The sequence below is a fragment of the Lagopus muta genome, chromosome Z (genome assembly GCF_023343835.1).
Source record: "Lagopus muta isolate bLagMut1 chromosome Z, bLagMut1 primary, whole genome shotgun sequence".
Taxonomy (NCBI): domain Eukaryota; kingdom Metazoa; phylum Chordata; class Aves; order Galliformes; family Phasianidae; genus Lagopus; species Lagopus muta.
The window spans coordinates 48,254,494-48,274,851 of record NC_064472.1 but is presented as its reverse complement, the minus strand read 5'-3'; the positions used below and the strand labels follow the sequence as shown (position 1 = coordinate 48,274,851).

Below are 20,358 nucleotides of genomic sequence, written 5' to 3'. Positions count from 1 at the left end.
TCCTTTCTTCCTTTCTTCCTTTCTTCCTTTCTTCCTTTCTTCCTTTCTTCCTTTCTTCCTTTCTTCCTTTCTTTCTTTTTCTCCCTTCCCTTCCCTTCCCTTCCCTTCCCTTCCCTTCCCTTCCCTTCCCTTCCCTTCCCTTCCCTTCCCTTCCCTTCCCTTCCCTTCCCTTCCCTTCCCTTCCCTTCCCTTCCCCTTCCCCTCTCTTCTCTTTTCTATTCTTTCCTTTTCTTTCCCTCCTTTCTTTTCTTCCTTCCTTCCTCCCTCCCTCCCTCAATTATGGATACTTTTCGCATACCTCTATGCATGCAACAACCAAAGTGCCCAGGAACACCAGAAACACTGCATATTCTGCAATATTCCTCACAAGGCATATAGACAAAGAGAAAAAAATGTTAACCTCCCATAACAAATGTAAAAACTGAAAACTTTTTTTCAGGGAATAAGAAAAAAAGCGCTTTTTTTTTTTTTTTTTTTAATCTGTAGTAGCGGCGATTGCTGCGCATCTGTGGTCTGTGCCCATTCCTATTCATGGACATTAGTGAACGCACAAGAGAAAGCAGGGATGTTGGTTCTGTTTTCAGTGAAAAAGTAAGAGAAATGCTGCAGTTTGTTGCTGTGGGCAGACCCGGTGCCTGTGGCCCTGAGCACAGTGAATGGGCTGGGGCAATCGCGGGGAGACAATGCTCACACAGACCTTTGGGCCTCCCTCGAATAGGAGCGATTTGAAAGGAGCCAATATCCTCTGCTAAAACGAGAATGAACTAAGCAAAACAAATGAAGGAATTGAGCTCAACTTCAGTGTGCGTTCTTTCCCCTGGCTAATTCTGAAGGGAGGGCAAAGGCGTCCTGCGCTGGGAAAATGCCGGCAAGATGGGGTTGTGAGGACTAATCTTTGCACAATTAGAAAAATCCCTATTAGAAAAATAATTTCATAAAATAAATCAAGAACCAAGAGGCGCGACCTTTCCTCAGGGGGGCGGCGCCCGACCCGGCTCCGCCTCGCCCCGCAGCACCGCCGCCCGCCGCTGGGGGGCGTCAGGGCGCTTCCTAACGGCATCAGCGCGAGGGGCGCCGTGCGGCCGCCGTCACCGAGGCAACGCCGGCGGCGAGGCTCCGCCTCTCCGCGACGCCCCGCCCCTCCACGAAGCCCCGCCCTGCGGAGCTGCTCACCTGCCCGGGGGCGGCGGGGGCCTCCCCCAGCAGCAGGGAGGAGCTTCGTGCCGCGCCGTGCCCTCGGGCACTGCTCCCTGCCGTAGAGCTCCGTTGACGAAGAACTGGCGGGCAGCGCTCCGCCGCGCCGGCAATTCCATCAGTCAGGTTTTGGAGGGTGGGGAACGGGGGAGGAGAGCCCCACGGCGCCGCCTCCCCCCAGCTCGAGCTACACGCCAGTGGCCTAGGGGTGTAAAAACAGAAAAAAAAACAGAAAAAAAAAATCGATCCGTAAGCAAACAGCGCGGTGTGCCCCGCCCCGCCGCACCGCGCCGCACGCAGCACCCGGCCCGCCCCGCGCTTCGGGCACGCGCGGGCACGCACGGGGCGCGCCCCCGCCCGCACGCGCGCATTCCCGCAGCCCCGCGCCGCGCCGCCGCTCCCCGGGCCGCCGCCGCCGCCGCCGGGTCCGCACGCAGCGGAGGGACCGGCCCTGCTGAGGGGGCGTGGTTGCACGAAGGTCTTTTTTTTTTTTTTTTCCTCCCATAAAGCAATTTTTTTTTTTTTTTTTTTCAAAACTGACTTTTGCCCCTCCAATCCTCGTCGCTCTCCGCGATCCCTCCCTGCCTGCCGCTGCATTCAAGTTTATTTATTTGCCTGCTGGCGCGGTGCGTTTCTCCTTGCTGCTGCTGCTTCGGAGGGCATCGGGCAGCAGCTGCGGGCAGGACCGCGTGGAGCCGCGTCTTTTCCCCGATCTCCGTATGTAATCCTCGGAGGGGCGGGCGCTTCTCTCTTCCCCGCGCCGCACACTGAGCCGTCCTTCCGCAGAAGTTGATGTTCCTGGGACCGGACTCTGCGCTATCACCGCTGTGCTCCGGGAGCCGGCAGCCGAAGCCCCCGCGCCGGAGCGCCCGGCCCGGCCCTGGTGCTGCACTTCTCCGGGGCTTCGCTTTTTTCCACGCCCTCTCATAAAACAGTTTTTATTTCCATCTCCTTGGTTTCCACGCCGCAATATTTCTTGGATTGGCCGCGCTTTTTTTTTTTTTTTTTTTTTTTCCTCTTCTGTTTCCCTCCCCTTGTTTTTTTTTTCTTTTTTTTTTTTTTTTTTTTTTTTTTTCCGCCTTTGCTGTTGCTCAGCCCTTGGTGCATCCACCGCCCAGGAACAGGAAGGACGAGAAAACCACTCCACAAAGTCTCCTTCAAGACACACTGTGCTGCAGAACAGGCTCCCCAACTCCACCAGCACAGCGAACAAACTCCTCAGGGGTTTTGCTCCCTTCCCTCCTCCCCCCTGCTTTTTCTCCCCCCCCCCCCCCCCCTTTTTTTTTTTCTCTCATTGTTGGTTTGGCATTCGAGCGGGGAAGGAAGGCATAAACTTTCTGCTGAGACGTACCGCAGCTTCTCGCCCCTCTCCCCGCCGCCGGCCGCTCGATCGCGCCGGGACCCCTCAGCTCGCGGGAGGACCTCGCTCCGCGCCCCGCTCTGCGCCGCCCCCACCCCGCGGCGCCCGGTGCATGCCGTGCCGGGGACTCCGCGCGGGACGCCCGGTGAATGCGCGCCGCCCGCTGCCGGGCTGAGCCCCGCTGAGCGCCACGGCCGCGCCTCCCCGCCGGCTGCTGCGGCCGCAAGAGCTTCGCTAGCTGCGGCGCGGCGCGGAGCCCACTGCTCGCGGTTATCCCCTCCCGCTCTCTCGTGCACCCGGAGAAGGCTCGGTTCCTCCTATCCTCTTTTTTTTTTTTTAATTGTTTTTATTTTTTACTTCTGCCTTTTTTCCTCCCTCCCCGTTCCCCCCAACCTTTTCCGAATTTTTCCGCATTCGTCTCCCCGCGATGCCGCACGTGGAGATGCTGCTGCTGGCGGTCGCGGCGCTGTGGGTGTGCGTGCGCGGGCAGGAGCCCGGCGCCAAGGCGGTGGCCGACCGCTACGCCGTCTACTGGAACAGCACCAACCCCAGGTACGCGGGGACGGGGAGCGGGCGGCGGGGAGCGGCCCCAAGTCTGCCGCCCCGCAGCCCGGCGACTGCGGGAGCTGCCCCCGTTCGCGTAGTGGGCCGGAAAACTTTCTTTTCCGGAGGGCCGGGGCTGCGAGCGGCGGCGGGGGGAAGAAAGGAGGGAGGGGTGCGGGGGGGCGTTTTTCTCCGTTCCGGCAGCTCGGCGCTTCCAGCTCTCGGGCCGCGGGCGCCGGGCGTCTGCGCCCCGCGGAGCTCCTCCGCCTCCGGCCGGGACCGGGGAGCCGGCCCGCCGGCGGCCACAGCCCCTCTTGAGGACGGTGCGCTGCCCCGCGGCCCGTCGGGGCAGGTTGGTGCCCGGTCGGGGAGCGCGGTGTCGGCGGTGTCGGGAGGAGCGGGGCTCAGCCCGCGCCCTGCGCCGAGGTTCCCGTGCCCAGGGGGCGGCTGCCGCGGGCTGTGCGCGCCGCTGCGCCAACCTTCCGGGGAAAGGGAGGTTCGTGCAATTTTTCTGGAGTTTTCCCTCCAGTTTAGCATCGGAAAATCGCAGCCCCGCTCCAAATGTTATCCATGTGTTTGGGTAAAAAGTCACCTGGGGATTACGTTTTTTGCCTTCTTGCAGTACGTGCCAGCAGACTTTTTTTTTTTTTTTTAAACCTGTCAAGCCAGTCTAAGTAAATTTGGGGCTATTTTATCTTAGGTTATCTCTTTTTTATGCCGCTGATACCGCTGTTTGGTTTAAGATTAGCGCATTGATTTTTGTCACAGGTCATGTTTTTTAATAGATCTGTGTCGCCTGCAGAAAACTCCCCTGCTCTGTATTCCGGAGCGGCCTCAGAATAGGTGGAGGAAGTTTCGGGCAGAATATCCAAGTGCGCAAAGGCAATAGTTCATTCTATGAGAGCTGTGGAGACTTTACCCCTCACTCCCATGTCTGTCCCGTGCTCCAGCGCTGCCTTCTGCTCTCAGCGCCGCAGCGCTGAACGGTTGGCGGAAAGAGCTCGAGACAAAAAGCATTTACCCAAAGTAGCAGTCGTGCCTGGGAGTGATGAGCATCTGCAGTTTTAAGTGCTCGTCTCTACGTTTTCCTCTCCTTATGTCTGCTTCTTAAAAAAAATAGTTCGTTGCAAATAAGATGAAAAGTTAAACCTAGCAGCACCACCAGTCTCAGAAATTGTTTGTCTCTCGAAAGCAGCTTTTTTTTGCTGCGGTCTTTAGGCAAAATGAAATGTTACTGTTGGAGGAAAAAAATGAAATGATATTCGCAAATCCCACTGGGCAGAAGCGGGGTTGTTGAAAGAAATAGGTTTGTCTAAATGATCTGCACATGTTGCTGGCGTAGCAGCTAAAAATAAAATGCTTCAAACGTAACCTTACATTCAGGATTTTTAACTTTGTGGTCCTGCGTGTGATGAGTGCACAGAGCTGCACATGTAGGCAGCGATAGGGACGGCCAGCCCTTGTCTGGAAGGCAGAGTTGTGCACTGAGTGGATTTGAAGGGATTTTAATAAGTTTAACGGTATTTCACCAGTGTTAATGAAATCTGTTCTTAATCCAGTGTTAAACATCAGCAGACTGTAGAGAAAACTTAGTTTTGTTATGCTTCCAAATAACCGCACGAAGGCTTGATCGCAAGATGCTGTGAAACCTTCCCGTTTGAAAACAAACATTTATTTTTCTCTTAAAACGTTCACTGCCCTCTCGCAATGAAAGCATCTATGTGGACGTGCCATGTTTATGCCTGAGTTAAAGCTATGAGAAGGAGCAGCGTACAGGCACATTTCCCCTTTGTTTTAAGCAGAGTGCCTCCTAAGTTACATGAGCGCTACAGAAAAGCAGGCAAATGCCTGGTGGGTTTGGTGCAGGAGACCCAGAGGGAAGGGAGCGCTTCTGAAATCACTTTGTCAAGATCTGGGGTGAAGGCAAAATTCAGTTTGGTTATCAGCACTTTGGGGTCAGCTAACAGTGCTGTAGGAGCAGCTTCACAGTGATTTATCTGCCTCCAGAGATAGGCAGATTCAGAGAGGGATGGTCTGGTTTTATACACATAGAAGTAAGTGGGAGTGTGTGCAGTGAGATAACAGTTTGAAGTGGGAAGGCAAAATATTCCGTCATTCCTCAGCCCCTAAACGCGGCCAGTCTGCTTCAGCTTACCTCCTTATTGTGTTTATTCAGAATTAACAAACCAGTGTGAGACTAATTAATTCAGTTTAAGAATGAAATGCTGATGCTGTTGATAGTGATTAAAGGCAAAGTAAAGAGAGGTTTTGTGAAAACGTTGTCTAAGAATTCCGTATTGATTCAGTTTACCTCAGATACCATCATGTTTAGTTTTCCTAGTATGAAACTCCAGCAAATATACAGAAAGATCTCATCCTTATTAAGCGACACAGAACTGAATTGATGAGCAGCCCATTTTGAAAAGTGCTTCTTGTGTGAACAGTATTTAGGTAAAGAGAGCCTGCGAGTCCATTAACAAAGTTGAGATTACATTTTTTGAAAAGTTGCCAAAGTTCTGCAAGAATAATTAAAAAGTACCACAGGATCATTACTGTGAGCATGATGAACAGAAAGTTGTGTATTCTTACAGAGCCTGAGTCTGTCATCACAAATAATTTAAGCCATATTTTCTGGTATAATTGCCAGCATACATGAAATGCTGTATGAAATGGTGTAGTGGTGTAGTCCAGTGCCAGATGAGTTTGAGTATTAGGCTTTTGAAGTATAATAAAATGTTTGGTTTATCTTTTTTTTTTTTTTTTTTTTTTTTTTTTTTTTGGTGTGTGTGTGTGTATTGAAAATGATTCATTGAGTAAGCTTGTAAGTATGTCTGATATTTTTGTACTTTTATTGTGGACTCAGAATTAGGCATACATAGATTCTAATCATTTCCTTAATGTCTTCCAGTGCTGACTGCGTATATGGTCTTACACAGAAGAAAAAAGTATTCTTGTTGCAGAATACTCCCCTGAATCCAAAGTAGTTTTGGGAGTTTGTTTGGTAGTGGAGCATATGCATTTAATCCTGATAGCCGCTGTCCTTGTAATGAAAATCCAGCCCAAGTGTCATGCACCTGAGCCAAATTTTGAAGCGGTCTACTGACTTAGCACTTGCTAGTGCTTTTAATCTTGTAAAAGTTCAACTTGAACTGTTTGTGGTAATTATTACATTTTTCTGCTTGCAGGACTGTGTTTCATGGTTGTGGTTTACATATAGGTATTTTCCTCCAAGTTATTTCAGTGGCAGGTTCTGTAGCTTCGTAAATGGTTGCTGGTTTCAAGGTAGTTAAAAATACTTGCAGTTCGAGTCTGGATGACGGAGAGTCCAAACCTCATAGTCTCAGGAAAGCAAGTATTTTTTATTAGGAGTATTATTGGATTTGGCTATATCTTATGCAAGAAAATGGTGTACAAAATTACATCCCCAGAAGAACTCTTACAAAGGCATGGGATGCTGATGTATGTTCTTTGTGTGTGTGGACATCTGTTTATGTGGATAATAAAACTGAGAAGTCATCTGCTGATTACAGAATTTTATACAGCAGTAGCATTTCACATTCGGTTGACTAGCTCCAGTTACTAACCTGGATGCCATATTTTCATCAACAGTGGTAGGCTTTTTGTTAAGAGAGATACTTGGGAATCGTTGAACAGGAAAATAAGCGGATAAATGCTCTGCATGGAACAGGGTTTTCCAACCTGGATGTTTAAAGTTAGGTGAGTTTTGTGGTTGTGTAGGCACCGATCGTGAAAGGCATCTGACTTTGCCAAGGTGCACTCTGTGTATGACACACTGGAGTCCTGCTGCAGTTGGTGGGTGTGCAGACGTGTGTGAGTGCTGCTCCAGTGCCACAGCACAGCCCTAGCACTCTGCCTGGCTGCCCCAACCTTCTCAGGACATGCGAGGTGGACCAGTGACCTCCCATTGCTTACCTGTGATTGAAGGCTTCATCACTGGCATAGTGATTGTGTATGCTGAGGTAGCGTGACTGTTTTTTTGCTTGCTTTCCATCTTGGAATAGTTCTGTCTGTGTACGGAGATGGGGAAATCAGGCAGTTGGAATAGGAAAGAGGCCATTGCCTTTTTGAAGAACAACTAAGACGCAGGGGCTGAAGAGGGGCAAAATCGAGGCATTGGTTTGGCTTTGGTGTTCTATATCATTTCTATGTGCCAAAGAAAGCATAATACCCCTTAAGTACTCAGAGTGTATAAGCAGTATAGCTTATGTTTTGAAAGCATTTTATCCGGCAGCCTATTTCAAGAACTGAAAGAATCTTTGACTGATTTATTGTAGTTAAAAGATCAGTACCAGAGCCTTCGATTCTTTACGCTTGCTTTCTGTACCCTTGGTTGTTTTGCTAACGCTTTGTGTCTCCAAAAGAATTCTGGTATTTATTTTAAAAGTGGATTTTTGAGGGAGTTGGAAGCATTCTATGGAAAAACCACACAAAGAACAATAGTTACACTGGTTTCCACCTTCTTGTGAAAGGCACCTTGTTAAGTGGTAAATGGTCTTCATGAAAAACTTCTTACCAAGTCTCTCTGAAATGCACAGTGTTAGGACACTTTACTACCCTTTCTTCTGCTAGCACTGGGAGGTGAGGGACTGATGAAGAAGATCTGTCCTCCTCCCATGCCCCTTCCTTCCCCAACCCCCCCCCCCCCCCCCCCCCTCCCTGGATAGCTGTGACCCCAGCAATCAACCAGCCTCATGCTGGTCTAAGAAAGTAAATCAATGTAATGAGTCCTTCAGGAGTCACGATCTTTTTTAGTCTTATGGAGTATTGTGTAATATTTGTGCATGTTCTTATGTGAATACGCATGGCATTCAGTGAATGTATACATATGTATGTATAGATGTATATGGGTTGCTCTGAAAGTAATGCCTCCAACTTATTTTTGTGGAAGCTACAACAGATACAGACAGCGCAACAGCGCTATTTGATAGAGCACATTCGCTGCTATAAAAGACTTTTTCAGCCCGGTCACCAGCATTAACTATGCAATTTTGCCAGCTGTGAGCAAGAGCCTGCACACCGAGCTTGTAAATTCCACATCAGAGGAGGTTACCCACCGTCACTGCCACCGCTGCTGAAACACACCACCCACTACCACATCACTTGTGCTCACATCTGCTGTTTGATCTCCATAAATGTTCAGCAAGTGTTGATGAATGCAATTGGGTACAATTCTTTCTGCATAGAGGAGTTCTGTTCCACAGCTTTGCTCCATGTGCACTTCAGTCTTCGCTGCCATTTTGTCGTCAGGCTGCCCCTCTGCTGCCATCTGTCACATGGCAACAACATGTAACAGAGTATTGATGGGAAGGTTCAGCCTCTGCTGCCGTACCACCAACCAATAGCCTCTGATGTTGTGGGCCGACATAATAAAATAGGAGGCGTTACTTTTGGAGCAGCCTTTGTATTTTTGTAATTTGTAGTTTGTAATTGAATTGTATCACTAGACGGTGTTGTGGCATGGGGTAAAATCACAATTGTTGTGAGAGAATGAAATCTCTAGAATTTTTAATCAGTAAGCCTAAGCATTTAGATGATGAATAGCTTTAGAAACTAATTTTTAGCTCTCATCTTCTAGCAAAGGTCTTTTTTTTTGATTTAAAGTAAAATAACAACAACAACAACAACAAAAAGATGTAGATCCATGTTTTAATTGTTGGCGTTCTTCCCTTTGTGCCGTTTCATCTCACACTGGCAGCCCTGAGGCTGATGGTAGCCAGGTGGGTTGGTGCCCGAGCATACAGATGTAACTTGACACAGAGATTACAGGCATGTGCTTTGAGAACCCTCTGTGCTTGTTAGAGTGCCTTGTTACTGCTGCTGCCTGAAGCAGCCGTGTCACTGGGCAGTGTACTGCGGGTTGGAATGTTAGGCTTCAACAAGGCGCGTAAGGAAGGCTGGTCATTTTGATCTCCTCAGAGAAAATGTTAATAAAGACACAACCTTTCTGAGAGGAGGCATGAGTGGTTCCTCATAGCTGTGAGACGCACCTGTCCTACTTTGGCTCACTGTTAGCTTTCCCGATTTTGCAAGGCAAAGATAGGTGCTTTTGAACGGGGATTTTCTTCTGCTGCTATGCAGTTCTGAGCATTGATTTTTGAGAAATGTCTTTAGTCTCTTGATTAAACTAATCTTCCAGCATTTCTGAATGGTGTAATTCACTGTGGAGAATAAAGGGTCCTGTTTTGTTTAAGTTTTCTTTGCGCTTGTGCTTAAAATCGAGTCAGCAGCACAGCAATATAATGAAATGGAAACATTTGGTTTAAAATAAACAGACATGTTATTGAAACTTTCTGCTTTCTGGTGATATTACAGTTATTGTGAGTAAATCCTGCTGTAATATAGTTCGAAATAGTTGAACAGAAGAGGAGAATCCTTCGCACGCTGGAAGTCTTCCTTGCCTCTGCGCTCTCTCCCTATTCGTTGTAGTCTCTACAGGCTCTTAAATTATAGCTAAACTCATTTAAAATGGTAGGAATATAATTTTATAAAATAATAATAATTTTATAAAATAATTTTATAAAATGTGAACATGTGCAGTTGTGTGAAATCCTCTTTCTTAAGAAAAAGAGCTTAAATTGTTACATTACGGAATCAGGCACATCCACTCGCATGGATTTTTAAAACTAATTTGTGTTAAAATCAAATATTTGAAAATTAGGAAAAAAAGGGGAAAAAATTGAGATTCTATTTTGTTCCTGTAAAGCATTGTGATTTCCAGTAACAGAAAAGGGAAAAACTCCTGTACTTTCATCTGGGAAAGCATCTTTCATATTTTACCATTGACAGGTTGATGAAAATCCACTGTTAGGTCCTAGCTGTGTGAAAAAAAATGAGTTTGTGAATTTTTGACTGCTGCAGAATTTGGGAAAAGAGTTAGGTGCCCGTTTTCTCTTACCTAGTGTGATAGGACTTATGTGGCCTTTTTTTTTTCTGTTTAAATGCATGGCCAGTAAAAGTGCTGTCAAAAGGGAAATCAACTAACAAGAAGATACACAGGAGCCCTGTTAATTAGCCAGATCTGCTTGAATTGCTAATATCAGCTCCTTACGTCTAATTCTTCAGGTTTGGCGATTTTTACTTGAAAAACCTTGATGATTATGGATCTTGTTCTGCCACTTGCGCTGTAATCTAGTGTAAGAATTTACCCATCCAGGCTGATACATGGTGTGAAAAAAAAGGGATGATGCGGGTTATGAAACCTATGTGTTCAATGTTAGTAATTTTTTACTGTTTATATTTGCTATTCCATCAGTGAATCAGCATTTTAATATAAGGAATTGTTCAAAATTAATACCTTTAGTAATAATAATAATGATAAATCCTGCGTGTTTATCACTGAGTAACTTCCAGTTTTTTGGTTTTGTTCTTACTGGACTCCTGAAAACTTGTTTGTTATTTTTTGTATATGCCATTTTTTTTTCATTTTTTCTGTCGGTGATGAAACAGTTTTGGAGGCAGAGAGGATATGATTTGTTAGTGAATCATTTGATGAGGTGAAAATCTGGACTGTGAAATACGTATTCTTTCATCACTTCACTAGAATATCCTTTTGTTTCATTCTTACAGATAAAATTTAGCCTCATGACATTTAAGAAATGCGTACTTTATTGTGATGTATTTTGTGCCAAAATTAGTGTCTACTGCATAGCATGAGCATTCTTTATTCATTAAAAGAACATAATTTTTCCTCCCCAAGATGATTTCATATTTTGCTTGTGGATGGATGCTGGTCAGTGGAGGCATATTCGTGTTTTGTGGTTTGTTCATCAGGTGCAGTTGAGCACTTTGGCCTCTCCCTTGTGGGTAGCAATGAAACTACTTTTTTGCTTTTGTGGACTTCAAAGTAGTGTTTTTCATTTTCTTATTACAGTTCAGAAGAACTTCTTCCTTCACTCTGTGCACATTCCTTAATCCCATTATCTAGTCTCACAGGGAATTGTTAAGAAATACATATTAATTTTTATTATAGTACTTGTGCTGTACACAGGGTTTTTATTTTTACTTCATATTTCTTTTAATTTTGTACATAAATTTGAGTACCTTATATCAATCTGTGCTAACGAAGCTGGAGCTGAATGTATTCTAAATCTTTTCCTCAAAATTAGACAGAATAATTCCAATGTGCGGCTATGATTTTGCTGGTTTGGTAGTGCTGTGCAAATAATATCTAGATGTTTTTTTTTGTTTTGTTTTGTTTTTTTTGGGGGGGAGGAGACTGGGAAGAAAAGTAAATATTTCACTTACTGATAGATTTGATAATGATCTTTGTGGTACAGTTCTCAGTTTGCTCTGCTAGTTCGTCAGTGTTAGGTGAGGACTGCTAACAGCTTTAATGATGTTGGCTTCCACAGAGTTGTTAAAAAGTTGCTCCAAAGGTATTTGCTAATTAATGTTGTTAATGAGCAGGAAAAACAGCTGCATTGGGGTTTTTTCCTGTGTGTGTGTGGTGGTTGTTTTGTTTTGTTGGTTTTCTTTTTCTTCTCCCTTTAGTTGATGTCTAATCAAATTTTAAAAATAGATATATATTCATACAGGCAGGGTGGTTTTTAGAGCAGAAATTAACAAAATGGGATCTATCAATCCTCTTCTCTTTCTTATTGTTTCCAGAAAAGAAGGAAATAAAGAGAGACTCTGGAATTTGAAAGTACTGACCTTCTGACACACACACACAGCATGGTCATTGCACTGGCACATAGAGTGCCTTAAGCCACCGTAATGGCAAACTGCATTTTTTAAGTTACTGATATAAGAGCCAGCTGGATGGGGGATGGAGAGCCAGCATTGACTCTATAGCTATTTACAAGTTTCCACTTTAGAGCCAGACAGCTTCACTTTTATATTCCCAAACTTACCACTTAGGAATAATGTTGCTTTGTTCGATTTAGCTAGGGATTTGTGACTGCTACATAGACTTAGTACCGTTTGGTCCAGAATTGTGTGGTCATTCTTCATAGAGATTTGCTTCACAGAGCAATTTCATTCATCTGGTGGTGGGGGAGGGATGAGAAACAGTGAGGGGACATTCAGATATAGCATTCTTCAAGGAAAATATGCACCCACATGAACTAGTCCCTTTTTTAAAAGCTTTTTAAAGATGAAGGCAGAGATTTGGATTGAGTATTTAAGAGCCAATTCAGACTCGTGTCTTCAGAATACGTGTAATCTCCTAGATGGGCTATCCATGTGTAGTCTGGAAAAGACCTCAAACTTGTGTACTGAAAAAAGCTCTTCTCCCCCCCCCTTTTTTTGTATTTGTTTACAGTTATTGCTCCAAAACACTTATACATCTTTTTATAGTTCTCTCAGGGCTTAGTTTATTAAAAATTAGTGATCCATCACTAAGCGGGGTACAGTACAAATACTGGTGCTCCCAAAAGGGAGTTTTTGTGCCAAACCAGACGAAATAATAGGGATACATAAGCTGCCAAAAAGCGTGTCTCCCAATTGCTAATTAATCAGGCGAAAAAGCACCTCAGCAACTACAGTTGAATGTGGGACAGACTTGTAAATATTTAATAAAGATGTATTAGGGAATATAATATCTTTCTGTTTCTATGTAGATATAATTTCTCTTTTAAAAAGTAAATAAAAATGTCATCCATGTGCCAGAGTTGGGGATTTCTTTTATGTTGATGGCACTGTCACTGGATGGAGCTCTTTGAGAAGACTTCTTGCTGCTTTTGAGCAAAAGGATACCATTTTGTCTATCCGTTTTTCTTGTGTGTTTTCAAGTTGGTCGTTGTTGGTCATAATATCTATGACCAATAAGTAAAGCTTAGAAAAGATACTTAAAAAAACTCAGTAATCTGAGTTACTAGGTGTGGGGAAAAAAACATTGCCATGAATATCTGGTATCCAAATCTGCCAATCACTTTTGGCTCAGCGCCCATCATGGTCGCTGTGCCCATAATTAAATGCCTGTCATTAGTGTATTTTTCCATAACATTTACAATGGAAAAGGCAAGGGGTCCTTCCAGAGCTATGGCTGTCAGGGGAACAATAAAAACTAATTACACACTCCGCTGTCACCATTGTCAGCTCTGCTTTTGGGGGGAAAGAACATGGAAAGTGTGTGCCTAATAATTATATATATAAAATTATATATATATACAGTACCCGATGGGGGAAACTCAGTCAAAGTGAAGTGACATTTACTTGGAAGTTTATTATTCCTGTATTCAAAAGACCTGAATTGTAAGGTTGTGTTTTCCCCTCACTTAGCCTAAGTTGCAAGCACTTTTCCCTTTGCATTCAGTCACTTCTGCCTTTCTCTCTTTCTTTCTCTCTTGCACACCTTATGGTGAACTGAGCTTTCCAATGAAATTGCTGGGATCAGAGCCGATATTTCCCTGCATTGTTATGTCTGTGCAAGTCATTTTATCCTTTCTATGCTTTTCTTCGTGAATAAAAAATGTTGAATGAAAGTACCTATGGATAATTTTGCTTGTTCAGCTTTTTTTGGTTTACAGTCCCTGGCATGCAGGTCATCCCGAGTGGAATCAGGAGGGTGATGTTTTGGAGAGCCACTGCAGTGGCTTTGGAAGAGTGTGTGTGCCAGTCTTTGTCAGTACACAGATATTTCCCAATGTAAGCGCAAGTGCATAGCCAGAGAGTGAATTATCTGTAGAACACTGTCCTGAAAGACACTGCAGAAGTGATAATCGTGCCGTCGCCCTAATATGTACTAATGTTTTTTTTCTGTAGCTGGAAAATGAATAATTTATTTAAGCAAATTTTTTTGGCCCACAGATTTAAAAAAGAATAGATCCTCAGAGCTAGGTTTTTGAATACTTCAGGTGTGTAGAGATGCAGACGAGTGCGTGGGGTTTTTGAGACTGGTTGGTGCCTGGCTGCCTTAGATTTTATTTCTGCCATTTTATACCTGTAGGTACTTATAATACTTTTCAAAAAACAGTCCCTGAAGCTCTTTGAGGAAAGCAATATAAATAAGTATCTTGTTTTTAAAAGTAGCTGAAGTTAGGAGCTGATGGGTGCTAATGATGAATGGATTCCATTTATTTGTGTTGTATGCTCAGTGGATGGTACCAGGATTGAAGTTGTTTTTTTTTGTTGTTGTTGTTGTTTTGTGGTTTTTTTTGTTTGTTTTTTTTTTTAATCCATCATCTTTTATGTTCTTTTTCTGTAGTATTTCAGGCAGTGTTCAACTCCATCCTTCAGAGGTTTAGAGGGGACATTATTGAGGTGCATTTGTGACTGGGTGCTGTGATGCACAAATGGTTTCAGTTGTCAGGCCTTTTATAAGGCCTCGCAAGCTCTGTGAGCCAGGTGTGGGGGGACTGGTCTATGGGTATTTGTGTGATCGCCTCCAACTGATGATCTTTGACTGAGATTTCTTGAACAGCTTCTGCTGGGTTGGGACTTTCAACCTGAGTGCCGCAGAGATGAAGCGCACCCAGCAAGTGAATGGTTGCTGTGCCTTGGTGGCTGCAGGGCTGGGTGCTGGGTGTCAATGGCTGTGAGCAGACAGGCAGCAACTGTATGGGGCTCCTGGTGCATCAGGACAATTTGGAATGTGCTAAAAAGAAAAAGCATTAAGGTTGTGAAAGTTAAATTAGTCTGATACAGCAATTCAAAGTTAGGAGGAGATAGAGGTTACTTGTTTTCCAAAGCATTATGTGATACAGCACTCTTTCCTACATAATGCTCTCTAAAGACTAGATGGATTTTGTGAACGTCCAAATACAAGAGAGCTCGTTCTTTGCTAATGTAATTTAAATATTGTGTTCAGGAAGTAATTCTCTCTTTTGTAAAAATAGAACACTGGTATTCCACAAAAAGTTCGTGTTTTGCCAGAGGATCCTACTACTCCTTGGAAGTGTAAACTCTTTAATATGATAAACATTTCACTTGTCACTTTTAAAAATACGTATAGTTTTACCAAAATTATAAGATTTCCCACCTCCCTACTCCCTCTGGTCCGTAACTGTGTTCTGGCCTGCTAAGAGAATAAGAAAGTGTCTTTTCACGAAGCCTTTTGTTTAAAGCAATATCAAATACTGCTTTTTCCTTGATTTCCAGTAGACAGACTTGAGGGTGTCAAGAGGCTGTGAAATACAGCGTAAGGACCGGAAGACAAATCTTTCAAGAAGTGGCAATGTTTAATTTAGAAAGACGTGTATTGATTATATAAACCTCTTCTTCTTAATTGAATCTCATTTAAAAAAAAAAAAAAAAAAAAAAAAAAAAGTTCTAATTCTTAAACTGAACACACGGTGCATATATTTGAAATTTTATCATATTTTGTAGTCCACGTGTCAGTAGACCCAGTTATAGAATAGTGGACTCAAATTAATGTTATTTGTATGTATTTGTAGCGCATTGTCATCAGGGTTCACAGAGATCTTTGAAGTTGATTTTTTCTAATATTGTAAGGATATTGTGTGAATTTTAATAGGTTTGTTGAGTTCACAAACCTTTTAAAGGATGTGTACTCAATTTTATTGAGGAATTTACACTTTAAAACCATCCCCAGACAAACTATGTTTACAAAAAAAAAAAAAAAAAAACAGGAACATTTCCTGCAGAGAACACGATCATTTTGTAACATGCTTAATAGTATAATTCTCATTTAAAAACATGAAATATAAATCAGTCTTTTAGCACTTGGCACAAAAGTTGTATGCATATAGCTTATTTTCTTCTCTAGCAGAAGTTCAGTACATTTGCTGAGTATAAAGAGATTCTTCATTAAAATAAAAACAAAATAAAAAGTGTTGTTATTCACGGTATCTTTAATCAAGGTGGTATGAAATTTCTCATTAAGGTTAAGATTCACATTATCATAACAAGTGACAGTGTAGGTGAAGAAGGAAAATTAATTAGAGAGGTAGATCATGCTTGTTTCTCATTATATCCTGGCTATTCATTGCATTCAAATTCTGAGCAAACCTTTTCTCAATAGAAGTTACTTGCCAGGAACACTTTATGAAGAGAATCTCCATATTTACTGTTTCTAATCCAAAGCATGGTAGTTGTTTTTTTTAAAAAAAGAAGAAAAAAAAGTTTTTTTGTATGATTTATTGCATCCCTCTAATATTACTTTTTCAGACCCTGTCTCTGACTGAACTATATTTTATAGCTTACTGTAAAAAGACATCTCCGTTTTCCATTTTTCATATTAGCTTTCTTGATTTAGTGCTGGTATAATGGCCTTCTTCAGAACAAAGCGTTTGGAGGAGTTTCACAGGCACTTTATTTTAGGTGTAGAATGTGGATCTAATGCATTAGTGATGAAACCAATTTGGATTTCTGTGTTTGTTTGCTGCTGTTCTTGTTTTTTATTTTATGTAAAGAGGAAGATACATCTAGTTTTCTACATGAAATTAGCACAGGATGGCTATAAGACCTGAGAATTAACGTTAGGTAGGTTCAGCCCAAACTTCTTTCTTCACTTGTTTCCTTTCTAGTTAGGAAAGCCTTATTTTCAATACAGGATGTCCTCCGTTTTACACACTAACCGAAGGCACAGTAGCTCTTTGTAGCTGCCATTCCCCCGAGGTCTGTTGAGGTACCTGGGCGAGCAGTTCTGTGGCGTTCTCTGCGGTGCGTGAGAGAGGTCAGTGCTGCTTCCTGTGATTGCTGCTGGGATGGCACAGCCAGGGACCGCTTTGGACTCAGAGACATTCCCACCTTAGAGAAGGAAAAAGAAACAAATTTTACTGACCACTTGGTTTTGTTTTGCAGATAAATTCGTAGGTTTCAGAGAGAATCTTTCCTGCTCTGCGTACCTAATGGTGTGTACCGCTGCAGGAGTGCTGGTATTAAAATAATATATCTGGAGCAGTAATGATGTTTTACACAAATACAGCCTGTCAGTTGAGAAGATATCCCAGCAATACCGAATCTTCTGATCTACAGTAATGCTGAATTACTAATTACTCTTTTCTGTGGCGTTCTGTTGTAACCAGTAGTTAGTTGGGTTGTGTAGTACCCATTGATTCGAGTAAATAAAACAGTGCGTTAACATGTTCTGATCAGATCCTGTGCTGTATTTGCATTAAATTTCCAAATACTTTAATGAATCATTGAGGATGTCATGATTTTTATCCTTCAGACTCAGGAAGTAATGAAAAAGAACAAAGTAAGCATCAGCTGCTCAGTGGATGGTTTTTCACTTTGCCTTGTTTTTTTTTCACTCTAAAATTTGAAAGCATTTTTAATAATGTTAAGCATTTTTTTTCTTTTAAACAAATTTTCATTCAATCTCTATCGAGTGATTAATCATTTATTTTCATTTACCATTTCTGTGAAGTCCATCTTTTTATTCCTGTTGTTGCTTACTAATATTTTTTTTCTTTTCAGATCTCCGGTCTCCTTACCTCCTCTTTTAGGCGTAGTTACATGTATTTTATTTGTATTAGTTTTTTACTTATTTTTAATAAATTAGTATTTGTTTATTCATGTATTGATTGAATTTCTCATCCCAGATATAGGCTTAGGAGAATGTACTATGAAAGGGGAGTAATAAAATTTTTTTACTGTCTGATTTTTGTACAGAAAAGCTCGTACTCATTTCCTTAAGACTGGGAACTTTCACAACTTCAGTCTTTTGAACTGTTTTGTAAACAAGTACTTTCCACTTGCTCAGGAGCCTGACCTTTGCTGCAGATGTGTCTGTGTCTTTCTATAATTGTACTGGTTCTTTCTACCTACTTTTTTTGTGCTTAAAAGCGTTTGTGCATTCTTTTAAAACAAGAAGATAGAATGGAAAGCAGTTAGGAACTGCTAGGAATGTTACTTCATTCAAAAAATCAAACAAATGCCATGACAGTAATACAACATTCTCAAAAAAAAAAAAAAAAAAAAAAAAAAAAGCAACTCAAACTATCAAACCTCTGAAATTGAAAAAAGGAGATTTTTTTTGAAAAAGGAGAGACGGGAGGTGGGAAGATACATTTGTTCTGCTGATATGTGAACTTTAACCCCAGGGCTGACAAAAACTGTGTTTTTTGAAAAGATCCTGACACCACTGAAGCTAAGCTGTAATTTTTCCTGTTTAAGCTGTGGCTTGTCAGACTCTGGCTCAAAACTTTGAGTGCAGTCTAACGTGAGAAAGCATGTTCAGACAAGACTCCATCCATTCTAAACGAAAAATCATACAGCTGCCTTTCAGTTTGAGAAGGTAAATGATGATTGTCAATCTGTCGGATTTTCACTCTCAGAAACGTTTTTGGGTGTCTTTTTTCTTTCTTTTTGTGTGTTTAATGTGTATGGCGGTGGTAGAAGAGAAAGAAGGGATACAGTTCTACGAATGACAACCTCAGTTTTCCAATGGAATGTTTCTTTCGTTTGTTTGTTGTTTTAATTCTACAAACTTCTGGAAGAAGGTCAATGTTTAATTGACCACCCTCTCCCTAGCAAACATGGTTTCCCCAATATTGCACGTATTTTAAAAACATTTCCTGGTATTTCCATTATGCATAAAATTATCTCTTTTTTTTGGGTTAATAATTACATCTTGGCTGTGGCTTAAATGAAAAATGTCAGTTCTTTGTGTTTTTCCTATATTTGTTCTCTCAATAAACTGAACATGTTTTTTGCTTTTTTTTCTGTTTGTTTTTTTTTTACTTGTGGTGTTTAAGCAGAACAGAAAGTTGCATCACTCTGTGCAGAAGGGTGCATGGCTATAGTCCATGTATGGCTGTGCTGTGACCCAGGTGTTGCAGAGAGCAACAAGAACTTCAGGTAGCTGGTGAGATGATCCTCTTTGCATACTTTGTTTGCTTGGGTCGCTTTAGGAGATTTGTTTATAGTAGTTGTGTGATACGTGATTTTTGAACTTTGCTAGTTAGTTTTTGGAGAAAAATGGCCATTCTAATTATAAATGTCTGTCTGCTCTTCAAACCTAAGTTGTGGTATTGTTCAGTGTCCCCATACCTTTCCTGTCCCTCTTCCCATTTCCTTTTCTCTGTCTTTCTTGGAAATAATCATTGCCACAGAACAAAGTGGTTTGGGTAATCAGTTTACTTCATTTTTCCCCATTTGAATAAAATTGGGTAATGCCTGGGGGTTCCTGAGTGGTGAGCTCTGCTTAAGGAACTGTAAAACTGTGGCTTGAAACTGCTGCGAATATTGACTGGGTCTCTGAGCTGAGCCTTCCTCTGAAGAGTTGAAAGGCTCCTATTGTTCCTCCTCAGTCAGCACTCCATAGCCAAGGCTAAAGCATGCATGTGTTAGGAGAAGAAAGACAGAGGGGGGAAATGAAACAGCGGACACAACTGAACACTTAACTGATCACTGCAAAGGGTAAGGAAGCTTCCAACAAAACAGGGGCAAGAACTTGCTGTGGGTTGCAGAAAACTTTGCTGAGCTGGAATGACTCACAGCACCCACCCTTTCTTTGTCAGCAAGGGGTGCTAGATGTGTGTAGCTGATAGCCTTGGCATTAATTAGGTGGGATGTGGGAACGGGAAGGGGAACCAACATCTTTCTCCTGGGGGGTGGTACTGGTAGAGGTTCTGCTGCACTTTATGAACTGCTCAGTGATGAGAATGGGTTCTTGGCAGGTCTCTCTCCCACTGCCTGAGGCTCTAACCAGGATAGTGATGGAAAAAGTTTTCTGAAGGGCTTAACTGCTGCTATCCTGTTCCATCTAGCTGTAGTCTTGGCTGTGCAGCAGAAAGGCAAGATGCAGGGGATGTACTTTGATTAGAAAACTACTTTCTATTAATTCATTTGGGAGTGTAGTTTGGCAGTAAGACAGATTGCAGGTTGTTGTGCTTCCCACAACAAGTCCCCTCCTTGTTGGAGAAGGTGCTGGTGGTGGCACTGGGTGGGTGACAGATCTCTGGTCAAAGGCAGTGTGGGGGAGCTGGCTCAACTGCTATTACCCTCCCAGTTCCTTTCTGCTTTCCTGAGTAGGTTTGTTGCCTAAGCTCCTTTTAAATTCTCATTTGCCAGAATATTTCACTTCTGTATAGGATGACTGCTTGTGTTGACTAGATAGGTAATACATCTACTAGATATTTTCCTGCACTGAATCTCTGTATGCATATAGATCTCTGACTTACTGTGATGAAAGTGAAATTCATCTCACTGGGCTTCCTAGTTCGCCCCGCCTTCCCGCCTAAGAAAACCTTCAAAGAAATATATGATTAACGTTGTACCTGCTGCCAGTCTTAAAAGAAAAAAAAAAATCTTCCCACTGATTCATTTTTGCTTCTAGATAAGTGTTTCTTGAGTGTGTTGAAAGAAATGTGTCTCACACATTTCATAATGGT

General features: G+C 42.7%; 1 protein-coding gene across 2 annotated transcripts in view; it reads left to right on the top strand.

Moving 5' to 3' along the window:
• Nucleotides 1–2,494: 2,494 nt before the first annotated feature.
• EFNA5 (ephrin A5) overlaps nucleotides 2,495–20,358 on the top strand; it is a 204,225-nt gene continuing 186,361 nt past the window's right edge. Inside the window, exon 1 of one of the 2 annotated variants that reach the window (XM_048931397.1) lies at nucleotides 2,495–3,106. In XM_048931397.1, coding sequence (XP_048787354.1) covers nucleotides 2,982–3,106 — 125 coding nt within the window. In that variant the 5' untranslated portion in view covers nucleotides 2,495–2,981. The remainder of the gene's footprint in view (nucleotides 3,107–20,358) is intronic. The other variant, XM_048931395.1, reaches the window with a different exon arrangement.